The 13,431-nt window shown below is 39.0% G+C and overlaps 1 protein-coding gene across 1 annotated transcript in view; it reads left to right on the forward strand.

The window, feature by feature from the left end:
* Positions 1-13,431, forward strand: part of LOC133657824 (protocadherin-15-like) — a 69,805-nt gene that overhangs the window by 39,240 nt on the left and 17,134 nt on the right. Inside the window, exon 3 of the mRNA XM_062059605.1 lies at positions 8,665-8,793. Coding sequence (XP_061915589.1) covers positions 8,665-8,793 — 129 coding nt within the window. The remainder of the gene's footprint in view (positions 1-8,664; positions 8,794-13,431) is intronic.

A 13,431-nucleotide genomic window follows, 5' to 3' on the forward strand; every position in this document is an offset into this window, starting at 1 on the left:
AAAAGTTACAGGTGGTTGATATCAAAGAGACCACTTATCAGGATGCAAACGACTTAAAGAACATTTTAAAAAGTACAAAACAGTCAAACTCGTAAAGATGACCCGAATGCAGTTTTTTAAACAATACTTTGTTTGTAAAGCCGACTTTTGCACGTTTTCAGATCCAAACAATGATTTTTGACATCTGAGTCTAAAAGTTGCAGTGGTTGAGATCAAAGAGACCACTTATCAGGATGTAAACCACTTAAAAAACATTTCAAAAAGTACAAAACAGTCAAACTCGTAAAGATTACCCAAATTGATTTTTTTGAACATTACTTTGGTTGTAAAGTTGTCTTTTGCAAGTTTTCCAATCCAAACAACGATTTTTGAAGTCTTAGTCTAAAAGTTACAGGTGGTTGATATCAAAGAGACCACTTATCAGGATGTAAACCACTTAAAAAACATTTTAAAAAGTACAAAACAGTCAAACTCGTAAAGATGACCCGAATGCAATTTTTGTTGAACAATACTTTGTTTGTAAAGCTGACTTTTGCCCGTTTTCCAATCCAAACAATGATTTTTGACATCTGAGTCTAAAAGTTGCAGTGGTTGAGATCAAAGAGACCACTTATCAGGATGTAAACCACTTAAAAACATTTTAAAAAGTACAAAACAGTCAAACTCGTAAAGATGACCCGAATGCAATTTGTTGAACAATACTTTGTATGTAAAGCCAACTTTTGCACGTTTTCCAATCCAAACAATGATTTTTGAAGTCTTAGTCTAAAAGTTACAGGTGTTTGATATCAAAGAGACCACTTATCAGGATGCAAACGACTTAAAGAACATTTTAAAAAGTACAAAACAGTCAAACTCGTAAAGATGACCCGAATGCAGTTTTTTTAAACAATACTCTGTTTGTAAAGCCGACTTTTGCACGTTTTCCAATCCAAACAACGATTTTTGAAGTCTTAGTCTAAAAGTTACAGGTGTTTGATATCAAAGAGACCACTTATCAGGATGCAAACGACTTAAAGAACATTTTCAAAAGTACAAAACAGTCAAACTCGTAAAGATGACCCGAATGCAGTTTTTTAAACAATACTTTGTTTGTAAAGCCGACTTTTGCACGTTTTCCGATTCAAACAACGATTTTTGAAGTCTTAGTCTAAAAGTTACAGGTGGTTGATATCATAGAGACCACTTATCAGGATGCAAACGACTTAAAGAACATTTTAAAAAGTACAAAACAGTCAAACTCGTAAAGATGACCCGAATGCAGTTTGTTGAACAATACTTTGTTTGTAAAGCCGACTTTTGCACGCTTTCCAATCCAAACAAAGATTTTTGACATCTGAGTCTAAAAGTTACAGGTGTTTGATATCAAAGAGACCACTTTTCAGGATGCAAACGACTTAAAGAACATTTTAAAAAGTACAAAACAGTCAAACTCGTAAAGATGACCCGAATGCAGTTTTTTAAACAATACTTTGTTTGTAAAGCCGACTTTTGCACGTTTTCAGATCCAAACAATGATTTTTGACATCTGAGTCTAAAAGTTGCAGTGGTTGAGATCAAAGAGACCACTTATCAGGATGTAAACCACTTAAAAAACATTTCAAAAAGTACAAAACAGTCAAACTCGTAAAGATTACCCAAATGGATTTTTTTGAACATGACTTTGGTTGTAAAGCCGACTTTTGCACGCTTTCCAATCCAAACAACGATTTTTGAAGTCTTAGTCTAAAAGTTGCAGTGGTTGAAATCAAAGAGACCACTTATCAGGATTTAAACCACTTAAAAACATTTCAAAAAGTACTAAACAGTCAAACTCGTAAAGATTACCCAAATGCATTTTTTTGAACATTACTTTGTTTGTAAAGTTGTCTTTTGCAAGTTTTCCAATCCAAACAATGATTTTTGAAGTCTTAGTCTAAAAGTTACAGGTGGTTGATATCAAAGAGACCACTTATCAGGATGCAAACCACTTAAAGAACATTTTAAAAAGAACAAAACAGTCAAACTCGTAAAGATGACCCGAATGCAGTTTTTTAAACAATACTTTGTTTGTAAAGCCGACTTTTGCACGTTTTCCGATCCAAACAATGATTTTTGAAGTCTTAGTCTAAAAGTTACAGGTGGTTGATATCAAAGAGACCACTTATCAGGATGTAAACGACTTAAAGAACATTTTAAAAAGTACAAAACAGTCAAACTCGTAAAGATGACCCGAATGCAATTTGTTGAACAATACTTTGTTTGTAAAGCTGACTTTTGCCCGTTTTCCGATCCAAACAATTATTTTTGAAGTCTTAGTCTAAAAGTTACAGGTGGTTGATATCAAAGAGACCACTTATCAGGATGTAAACGACTTAAAGAACATTTTAAAAAGTACAAAACAGTCAAACTCGTAAAGATGACCCGAATGCAATTTGTTGAACAATACTTTGTTTGTAAAGCTGACTTTTGCCCGTTTTCCGATCCAAACAATTATTTTTGAAGTCTTAGTCTAAAAGTTACAGGTGGTTGATATCAAAGAGACCACTTATCAGGATGTAAACGACTTAAAGAACATTTTAAAAAGTACAAAACAGTCAAACTCGTAAAGATGACCCGAATGCAATTTGTTGAACAATACTTTGTTTGTAAAGCTGACTTTTGCCCGTTTTCCGATCCAAACAATTATTTTTGACATCTGAGTCTAAAAGTTGCAGTGTTTGAGATCAAAGAGACCACTTATCAGGATGTAAACCACTTAAAAAACATTTCAAAAAGTACAAAACAGTCAAACTCGTAAAGATTACCCAAATGCATTTTTTTTAACATTACTTTGTTTGTAAAGTTGTCTTTTGCAAGTTTTCGAATCCAAACAACGATTTTTGAAGTCTTAGTCTAAAAGTTACAGGTGGTTGAGATCAAAGAGACCACTTATCAGGATGCAAACGACTTAAAGAACATTTTAAAAAGTACAAAACAATCAAACTCGTAAATATGACCCGAATGCAATTTGTTGAACAATACTTTGTTTGTAAAGCCGACTTTTGCACGTTTTCCAATCCAAACAATGATTTTTGAAGTCTAAGTCTAAAATGTGCGGTGGTTGATATCAAAGAGACCACTTATCAGGATGTAAACCACTTTAAAAAACATTTTAAAAAGTACAAAACAGTCAAACTCGTAAATATGACCCGAATGCAATTTTTTGAACAATACTTTGTTTGTAAAGCCGACTTTTGCACGTTTTCCAATCCAAACAACGATTTTTGACATCTGAGTCTAAAAGTTGCAGTGGTTGAGATCAAAGAGACCACTTATCAGGATGTAAACCACTTAAAGAACATTTTAAAGGAACCTGCATGCCTTCTGCGTGACCAATTTTCAACATTTCAACTCCATAATCCCAACCTTTGCAGGCTGAATACACCAGCTGGAGTCTGTTGAACTAATGGACTACATGAGCTCTAACAGTCGGGTCCTATCGACGGAACTAACTCTGGCTCGTCACTTGAAAGCCAGAGCGCGGCAGTCGGCCACCGCCGCTTCCTTTCAGATGTCAGACATCGCGAGACGCCACCGTTCGACTTTTAAATAAATAATGGCCGCTCATTAATCAGACCCTTGGCTATCGTGGCTTTGATGAGGGGGATGGTGTGGGGGGTGTGGGGGGGGGGACGACGACCCTCGCCAGGATGGTGACACTAATTGGCTTCGGGTCTTTTTGCAAAGTGAGAAATAAATAGAGGCTGTCAGCGCGGTGATGTTAATGATACTGTATGTCATCCCAGAGCTGGAGGTAAAGTGAGTGTTCCATGTCAGCTCCCACGTGTAATTATGCCGCGACAACCCAAACAACAACCGCGCATGAATTCCCAGCGGACCCAGAGATGAAGGTAACATTAACTAGACGGTTACCTCCGGGATGCACGCCGCTCAAGTGCCAGGGCCAACTTCAAACGCACGTCTAACGTTCCTTCCCGTGCGGTTCCCCCCTCCAAGACGGAGCGTTTATCCCGTTATTAGCACGCGGCTTTTGTTCCCCCGTCAGTCACTCCGGCCGGGAAGCGCCACAAGTATTGCGGCGAGACTTTTCCGAAGGCGGGCCGAACTGCGTGCGACTTTATGTAAGCAGACGGTGGGGATCGCGCGGGGGGGGGGGGGGGGGGGGGGGGGAATTGCAATCCTGGCGGAAAAAAAAAATGGAGAAACCGCGTGGAAGACAAACTGGAATTAAGAAGAGCCGAGAGGCTGGCATGGGCGTCAACGATGCGAGAGGTTTTAATGCAGTGGTTCTTAACCTTGTTGGAGGTATCGAACCCCACCACTTTCATATGCGCATTCACCGAACCCTTCTTTAGTGAAAAATATATATTTTTTCAAATTCAAGACAAAGTTATGTGTTTTTTTACCGATGCACAACATGAACCAATAAACATCACCTTGTTCAAAGAACAAAACCAACAGAGTGCATGGACTCACAACAAATTACACACCTGCAAATCAGTGCGACTTCTGCGGTTGCCGTATCCGTAATAAGCCGATACGATAAGTTTTTATTTACACGATGAGTCGGGTGTGTCTCGACCTCCGCGGCGGAGGGTCCGCCGAACCCCTGAGCCCGACTCACCGACCCCCTAGGGTTCGATCGAACCCAGGTTGAGAACCACCGTTTTAACGTATTTAACGCAATTCCATTTTAAAGGTCAAACAAAGCTCGGAGTTTGATATCGGTGAGCATTTAAGTCAGGAGTATTTTCCACTGAGGACCCTAATGCAGTTAGGACCGCCCTCAGAGGGCCGCTTGGAACAGTAAACAATATATGAATATAAATGTATTCACCTCACATTTTCCTACCCAGCAGGCACAAGACATTGAAACAACGTTGAGAACTTGTTGAGTTACGTCCTGACGTTGAACAACACAAACATAACGAAGAAACAACATGCTTCTTGACGACGTTTAATCAATGTTGGTTTGCGACGTTGATTTGACTGTTGGATTTTGGTAATTTCCGAACCAATATTCTACAACACAAATACAACGTTAAAAAAATATTCTTTTTGACAACGTTTATTCAATGTGGGGTTGTGACGTTGATTTGACCATTGAATTTTGGTAATTTCCCAACCAATATTCTACAACACAAATACAACGTTGAAACAACATGCTTTTTGACAACATTTATTCCATATCAGGTTGTGTCATTGATTTAACCATTGAAATTTGCTCATTTCCCAACCGATATTCTACAACACAAATACAACGTTGAAACAACATGATTTTTGACAACGTTTTTTCAACGTCAGATTGTGTCGTTGATTTGACCGTTAAAATTTGGTCATTTTCCAACCAATATTCTACAACACAAATATAACATTGAAAGAACATGATTTTTAACAACATTTATTCAACGTCAGATTGTGTCGTTTATTTGACCGTTAAAATTTGGTCATTTTCCAACCAATATTTTACAACACAAATACAACATTGAAACAACATGCTTTTTGATTGCGTATACTCAATGTTGGGTTCTGACGTTGATTTGACCGTTGAATTTTGGTCTTTTCCCAACCAATATTCTACAACACAAATACAACGTTGAAACAACATGCTTTTTGACAACGTTTATTCAATGTCAGATTGTGTCACTGATTTGACCGTTAAAATTTGGTCATTTTCCAACCAATATTTTACAACACAAATACAACGTTGAAACAACATGCTTTTTGACGACATTTATTCAATGTTGGGTTGTGACGTTGATTTGACCGTTTAAATTTGCTAATTTTCCAACCAATATTCTACAACACAAATACAACGTTGAAACATTGACAACGTTTATTCAATGTCAGGTCGTGACGGTGATTTGACTGTTGAAATTTGGTCATTTCCCGACCATTATTCTACAACACAAATACAACGTTGAAACAACATGCTTTTTGACGACGTTTAATCAATGTCGGGTTCTGACGTTGATTTGACCGTTGAATTTTGGTCCTTCCCCAAACAATATTCTACAACACAAATACAACGTTGAAACAAAATTATTTTTGATAACGTTTTTTCAACGTCAGATTGTGTCGTTGATTTGGCCGTTAAAATTTTGTCATTTTCCAACCAATATTTTATAACACAAATACAACGTTGAAACAACATGTTTTTTGATTACGTTTACTCAATGTTGGTTTCTGACGTTGATTTGACCGTTGAATTTTGGTCTTTTCCCAACTAATATTCTGCAACACAAATACAACGTTGAAACAACATGCTTTTTGACAACGTTTATTCAATGTCAGATTGTGTCACTGATTTGACCGTTAAAATTGTATTTGTGTTGTAGAATATTGGTTGGGAAATTACCAAATTTCAATGGTCAAATCAACGTTAAAACCTGACATTGATTAAACGTTGTTGGTTGGGAAATGACCAAAATTCAAAGATCAAATCAATGTCAATGCATTGTGGAATATTGGTTGGGAAAATTACCAAATTCCAATGGTCAGATCAACGTCAGAACCTGACATTGATTAAACGTCAGTCAAAAAGCATGTTGTTTCCACGTTGTATTTGGGTTTCAGAATATTGGTTGGGAAATGACCAAATGTCAACATTAAAATAAACGTTAAAACCTGACATTGAATAAACGTCGTCAAAAAGCAAGTTGTTTCAATGTCGTATTTGTGTTGTAGAATATTGTTTGGGAAAGGACCAAAATCCAATAGTCAAATCAAGGTCAGAACCCAAAATTGAATAAACGTCATCAAAAAGCATGTTGTTTCAACATTGTATTTGTTTTGTGGAATATTGGTTGGAGAATGACCAAATTTCAACGGTTAAATCAACATTAAAACCTGACATTGAATAAACGTCGTCAAAAAGCACGTTATTTCAACGTTGTATTTGTGTTGTAGAATATTGGTTGGGAAATGACCACATTTCAGTAGGTTAAAATACATATATATTTTATAAATAACTGTAGCGATTGGAATGAAATTCAAATGTAACTGAGTAAAAGTTGTTTTATTCTCCACAAGAATACTCAAGTGAAAGTAAAAAAAAAGTATGCAGCATTCAAACTACTCCGACAGGTACAATTGACCCAAAAAGTAACTTAAGTAAATGTAACGCCGGACTCGGCCTCTGTAGCTCCCACTCATTTCCCTCTGTTGCAAGTTTTGTTGATTCTATGTAACTTGTTTATGTGTGCTATGGCTATGAGCTTTTTGTTTTCTTGGCCTCAGTCTGGACCCCCTCCCTGGAGTCCAGCCTTTGACTGAATATGTGTTTTACTCTCCTCCCTCCCCAACTTTTACCTGTTTCTCACCTTTATAGTGTAAGGCAGGGGTCACCAACCTTTTTGAAAGCAAGAGCTACTTCTTGGGTAGTGATTAATGCGAAGGGCTACCAGTTTGATACACACTTCAATAAATTGCCAGAAATAGCCAATTTGCTCAATTTACCTTTAACTCTATGTTATTATTAATAATTAATGATATTTACACTTAATTGAACGGTTTAAAAGAGGAGAAACACGAAAAAAATGACAATTAAATTTTGAAACATAGTTTATCTTCAATTTCGACTCTTTAAAATTCAAAATTCAACCGAAAAAAAAAGAGAAAAACTAGCTAATTCGAATATTTTTGAAAAAATTAAAAAAATAATTTATGGAACATCATTAGTCATTTTTCCTGATTAAGATTAATTTTAGAATTTTGATGACATGTTTTAAATAGGTTAAAATCCAATCTGCACTTTGTTAGAATATATAACAAATTGGACCAAGCTATATTTCTAACAAAGACAAATCATTATTTCTTCAAGATTTTCCCGAACAAAATTTTTAAAAGAAATTCAAAAGACTTTGAAATAAGATTAAAATTTGATTCTACAGATTTTCTAGATTTGCCAGAATAATTTTTTTGAATTTTATCCATAAGTTTGAAGAAATATTTCACAAATATTCTTCGTCGAAAAAACAGAAACTAAAATGAAAAATTTAATTACATTTTATTTATTATTCTTTACAATAAAACATTTTTTTTTACTTGAACATTGATTTAAATTGTCAGGAAAAAAGAGGAAGGAATTTAACAGGTAAAAAGGTAAATGTGTTTGAAAATCCTAAAATCATTTTTAAGGTTTTATTTTTTCTCTAAAATTGTCTTTCTGAAAGTTATAAGAAGCAAAGTAAAAAAAATTAATGAATTTATTTAAACAAAAGAAGACGAAGTCTTTAAAATATTTTCTTGGATTTTCAAATTCTATTTGAGTTTTGTCTCTCTTAGAATTAAAAATGTCGGGCAAAGCGAGACCAGCTTGTTAGTAGACAAATAAAATTTAAAAAATAGTGGCAGCTCACTGGTAAGTGCTGCTATTAGAGCTATTTTTAGAACAGGCCAGCGGGCTACTCATCTGGTCCTTACGGGCCACCTGGTGCCCGCGGGCACCGCGTTGGTGACCCCTGGTGTAAGGGGTTCCGGAAGTTGGCAGAACCGTCAGCGATCCTATTTCTGTCTCCCTGTAATGTTTGTCTGTTCTTGAATGGGATTGTGCTGAAAATCTCATTTCCTCTCGGGGATTAATAAAGTACTTCTGAATCCGAACCTGAATAAAATGACCGTGTAGTCAAGGAGAGCCACATTTTCCTCCGCACTTCCTCATGCATTCTTCTCCCTCCTCAGACGTCCACCACGACTGTCGGCGTGGTCGTGACCGACGTCAACGACAACGACCCAGAATTTGAAGACACGGCACCCTTGAACTTCACGGTCCAAGAAGAGAAGGCCAATCTGTTTGTGGGACAAGTCAAGGTGGGTAAAAAATAAGGAGGAGGGTTTGATTGATTGATTGATTGAGACTTTTATTAGTAGGTTGCACAGTGAAGTACATATTCCGTACAATTGACCACTAAATGGTAACACCCGAATAAGTTTTTCAACTTGTTTAAGTCGGGGTCCACTTAAATTGATTCATGATACAGATATATACTATCATATATACTATCATCATAATACAGTCATCACACAAGATAATCACAATGACTTATTTACATTATTTACAATCAGGGGTGTGGAGGGGGGGTAAGATATGGACATAGAGAGAGAGAGAGAGAGAGATAGAGAGAGAGAGAGAGAGAGAGAGAGAGAGAGAGAGAGAGAGAGAGAGAGAGAGAGAGAGAGAGAGAGAGAGAGAGAGAGAGAGAGAGAGAGAGAGATATCAGAAGGCATAAGAAAACGTATCTGCATTTGATTGTTTACATTTGATAATTAGCAATCCGGGAAGGGTGTTAGTTTAGGGTTGTAGCTGCCTGGAGGTGAACTTTTATTGCGGTTTTGAAGGAGGATAGAGATGCCCTTTCTTTTATACCTGTTGGGAGCGCATTCCACATTGATGTGGCATAGAAAGAGAATGAGTTAAGACCTTTGTTAGTTCGGAATCTGGGTTTAACGTGGTTAGTGGAGCTCCCCCTGGTGTTGTGGTTATGGCGGTCATTTACGTTAAGGAAGTAGTTTGACATGTACTTCGGTATCAGGGAGGTGTAGCGGATTTTATAGACTAGGCTGTTTAACTCTGTCCTCCACCTTGAGCCAGCCCACTTTAGAGAAGTGGGTAGGAGTGAGGTGGGATCTGGGGTGGAGGTCTAGCAGTAACCTGACTGGCTTGTTCTGAGATGTTTGGGGTTTAGATTTGAGAGTTTTGGAGGTGCTAGGGTACCAGGAGGTGCATGCGTAATCGAACATGGGGACATGTTTGGTGCTTTTTTAAACGTCACCATTGCTTTATTTCCATCTCAGCATCGTTCCAATGACCTTAAAATGTACCAGACCCTCGTTTTGTCACAGACTTTTCCAGCAAGATCATCAGTTTTTTTTCACTGGTTTAGATTAATTAGTCCCAGTCCATTGATAAAACAATTAAAAGATACATGGAAATGATCTTAAATAGCCACAAAATTGTAGCTAAAGCAATAAAATCAATCGGTCATGGTTTCATTGCCTAATCCCCTTATCGAGACATCCAACAAGCCATTTGGCATTTTAATAGGAAATTAATCTCAGAATTAATTATTATAAGCTAAAACTTGTCGTGTATTTTCTTTAACATTCCAAGTGTTGCTTTTTGTAGCTAAAAAAAATAATGTAATGTTTTTCTTCAGAAAGACATTGATTCATGTTGAACTGAATATTGTCCTTTATTAAGTCTTGGTCCTTGTATGCAGATGTTTACAAGCTTTATGTGTATGTCGTAACTATAGATGTCTCCATCTCAATCATGGGACTGATATTTGCCTGATATTTACCTTTTTTAACTTATTGGCGAGTCCAGCCGATTTCAGTGATTTCTCCAGATTCTCCGAACCCTTTGATGATATTACGGACCGTAGATGGTGAAATCCCTAAATTCCTTGCAATAGCTCATTGAGAAATGTTGTTCTTAAACTGTTTCTACCATTTTGCTCACGCATTTGTTCACAAAGTGGTGACCCTCGCCTCATCTTTGTTTGTGAATGACTGAGCATTTCATGGAATCTGCTGTTATACCCAATCTTGGCACCCACCTGTTCCCAATTAGCCTGTTCATCCATCCATCCATCCATTTTCTACCGCTTATTCCCTTCGGGGTCGCGGGGGAAGCCGGAGCCTATCTCAGCTACAATCGGGCGGAAGGCGGGGTACACCCTGGACAAGTCGCCACCTCATCGCAGGGCCAACACAGATAAACAGACAACATTCACACTCACATTCACACACTAGGGCCACTTTAGTGTTGCCAATCAACCTATCCCCAGGTGCATGTCTTTGGAGGTGGGAGGAAGCCGGAGTACCCGGAGGCAACCCTCGCAGTCACAGGGAGGACATGCAAACTCCACACAGAAAGATCCCGAGCCCGGGATTAAACTCACGACTACTCAGGACCTTCGTATTGTGAGGCAGACGCACTAACCCCTCTGCCACCTGTTCACCTTGTTCCAAATAAGTGTTTGATGAGCATTCCTCAACTTTCTCAATCTTGTTTGCCACTTGTGCCAGCTTTTTTGAAACATGTTGCAGGCATCAAATTCCAAATCAGCTAATATTGGCAAAAAATAAAGTGTTCCAGTTCGAACGTTAAGGTAGGTAGGTCGGTAGGTAGGTCTTGGTTGTCATTGCACAAGTACGACGCAACTTTGTTTTCAGCACAAACCCGTTCAAGATTAGACAAACAAACAGTGTACAGGGTTACAGAACAGGAACGCTGGTGGGTCGCCACAAGGCGCCCCGTAAAAAGATGGGAAAAAGGTCAACGCTGGGGAAGGATGAGTAAAAAAACCTCCATAGCAAAGCACATATACATAGTACAACATACATCTCGAGACTTGCAACAGAGGGGAGGGAGTGGGGACCACGGTGGCAGGCTGCAGCTCTTCAGGCGCTGCCCAGCCATCCATCGCGTCAAGGCCGTTAAGTATATTGTCTTTGCAGTCTATTCAATTGAGGAATATAGGTTGGAAAAGATTTGCAAATCATTGTATTCTGTTTTTATTTACCATTTACACAACGTGCCAACGTCACTGGTTTTGGGTTTTGTAACACATTTGTCAGGTTCAAACATCGATGACATCTATTAAACAAGACAAGAAGCAAGGAGGGGAGCACGGTGGTAGAGGGGTTAGTGCATCTGCCTCACAATACGAAGGTCCTGAGTAGTCCTGAGTTCAAACCCAGGCTCAGGATCTTTCTGTGTGGAGTTTGCATGTTCTCCCCGTAACTGCGTGAGTTCCCACCTCCAAAGACATGCACCTGGGGATAGGTTGATTGGCAACACTAAATTGGGCCTCGTGTGTGAATGTGAGTGTGAATGTTGTCTGTCTATATGTGTTGGCCCTGCAATGAGGTGGCGACTTGTCCAGGGTGTACCCCGCCTTCCGTCCGATTGTAGCTGACATGGGCTCCAGCGCCCCCCCGCCACCCCGAAGGGAATAAGCGGTAGAAAATGGATGGATGGATGGAAGAAGCAAGGAAATAAAGAGAGACAGAATTCAATTTGGCTCAATTTGAGGAGAAACGTCTGGTTTGTACTCTTAACAATTTCCAGCACGCTCTGACGAAAAAAGGTTTACGTGTCCTCTTTTATTTGGATATTCCCTGTTTACACAACAACAGCTGTTTCTAAAGGAATGAGGGTGGTATGTAAACAGCCATTGTTTTCGGTCACATTAACACAAAAGAAAAAGATGCCTCGGGCTTGGGCTGGTTCTGCATCGAGCTTGGGCAAGTCTTGGATCACAATAGATAACCCCTCCCGTCTCCTCCCATCGTACACAGCGGAATTTTCCAAGCCTTTGGCTTGGTGCAACAAAAACAGCTTTCATCTATTCACTGGGAATTCAGCGAACGGAAAGTTTTTTTGGGGTATGTAAACAGCCATTGTTTTCGGTCACATTAACACAAAAGAAAAAGATGCCTCGGGCTTGGGCTGGTCCTGGATCGAGCTTGGGCAAGTCTTGGATCACAATAGATAACCCCTCCCGTCTCCTCCCATCGTCGGTCGGTCGGCATCCTTCCGTCTCGGGAGACGATGGGGTAGATCCAAAAAGGGGGGTGGGTCTCACTGCGAGATGGCCCCTGGGACCCGTTTCTTTTGCCAATCGGATGGGCTTATAACCGGTATCTGCTGGAGTGACCTCTCCAGTGGACTTCTCCAGTGGATCTACACAGCCTGGGCATGGAACTATGGAGGGCAAGCTGTTGTCCAGGCAGCAAGCCCCCCCTCTCCGCATGGCTGGTGGATACAAGGGAGCAACGAGTGTCGATACAACTTGGCACCAGCGACACCGCAGGAGTTGCCGGAATGACGCTACAACGTCAAACCGCCTTCAGGACTCCGGCTCCTGATTTTCTGTCGGGGTTTACTCCCTTAGCCTTACCCTCGGGTGGGTTGACCGCAAGGCTGCGGTGGTTTTACACAGCGGAATTTTCCAAGCCTTTGGCTTGGTGCAACAAAGACAGCTTTCATCTATTCACTGGGAACTCAGAGAACGGAAAGTTTTTTTGATAATTTACATACAATTTTTCTGACAATATTTATATTCTTTTATCTGTTATTGGATACTTAAGGTTAGAGAGTAGCCGAACATGAGCTTCACCTACTTTAAAGACTGCTCTCATAATGATAAAATAAAATAAACATATTCAGAAGGTAGTTAACAGGGTTTGTTTTATTTAATTTATAATTACTGATTCCTACTTAGTGGAACATGAGGGTTTACTCTACCACTAATGTGCAAGGTGACTGTTATTATACTGTTGTGTAGTATGCCACCTTATACATCTTGCAATATAACTATTACCATGCGGTATAAAGTATGCTGATATTGTTGGAAATGTATCACGGTATCACGACTTTATCATCAGCCATTTTCCTAAGAGTGTTTTAATTAGTACTTGGACAAAGTGGATGTGTTGCGG

Source organism: Entelurus aequoreus, linkage group LG09 (assembly GCF_033978785.1).
Source record: "Entelurus aequoreus isolate RoL-2023_Sb linkage group LG09, RoL_Eaeq_v1.1, whole genome shotgun sequence".
Lineage (NCBI taxonomy): Eukaryota > Metazoa > Chordata > Actinopteri > Syngnathiformes > Syngnathidae > Entelurus > Entelurus aequoreus.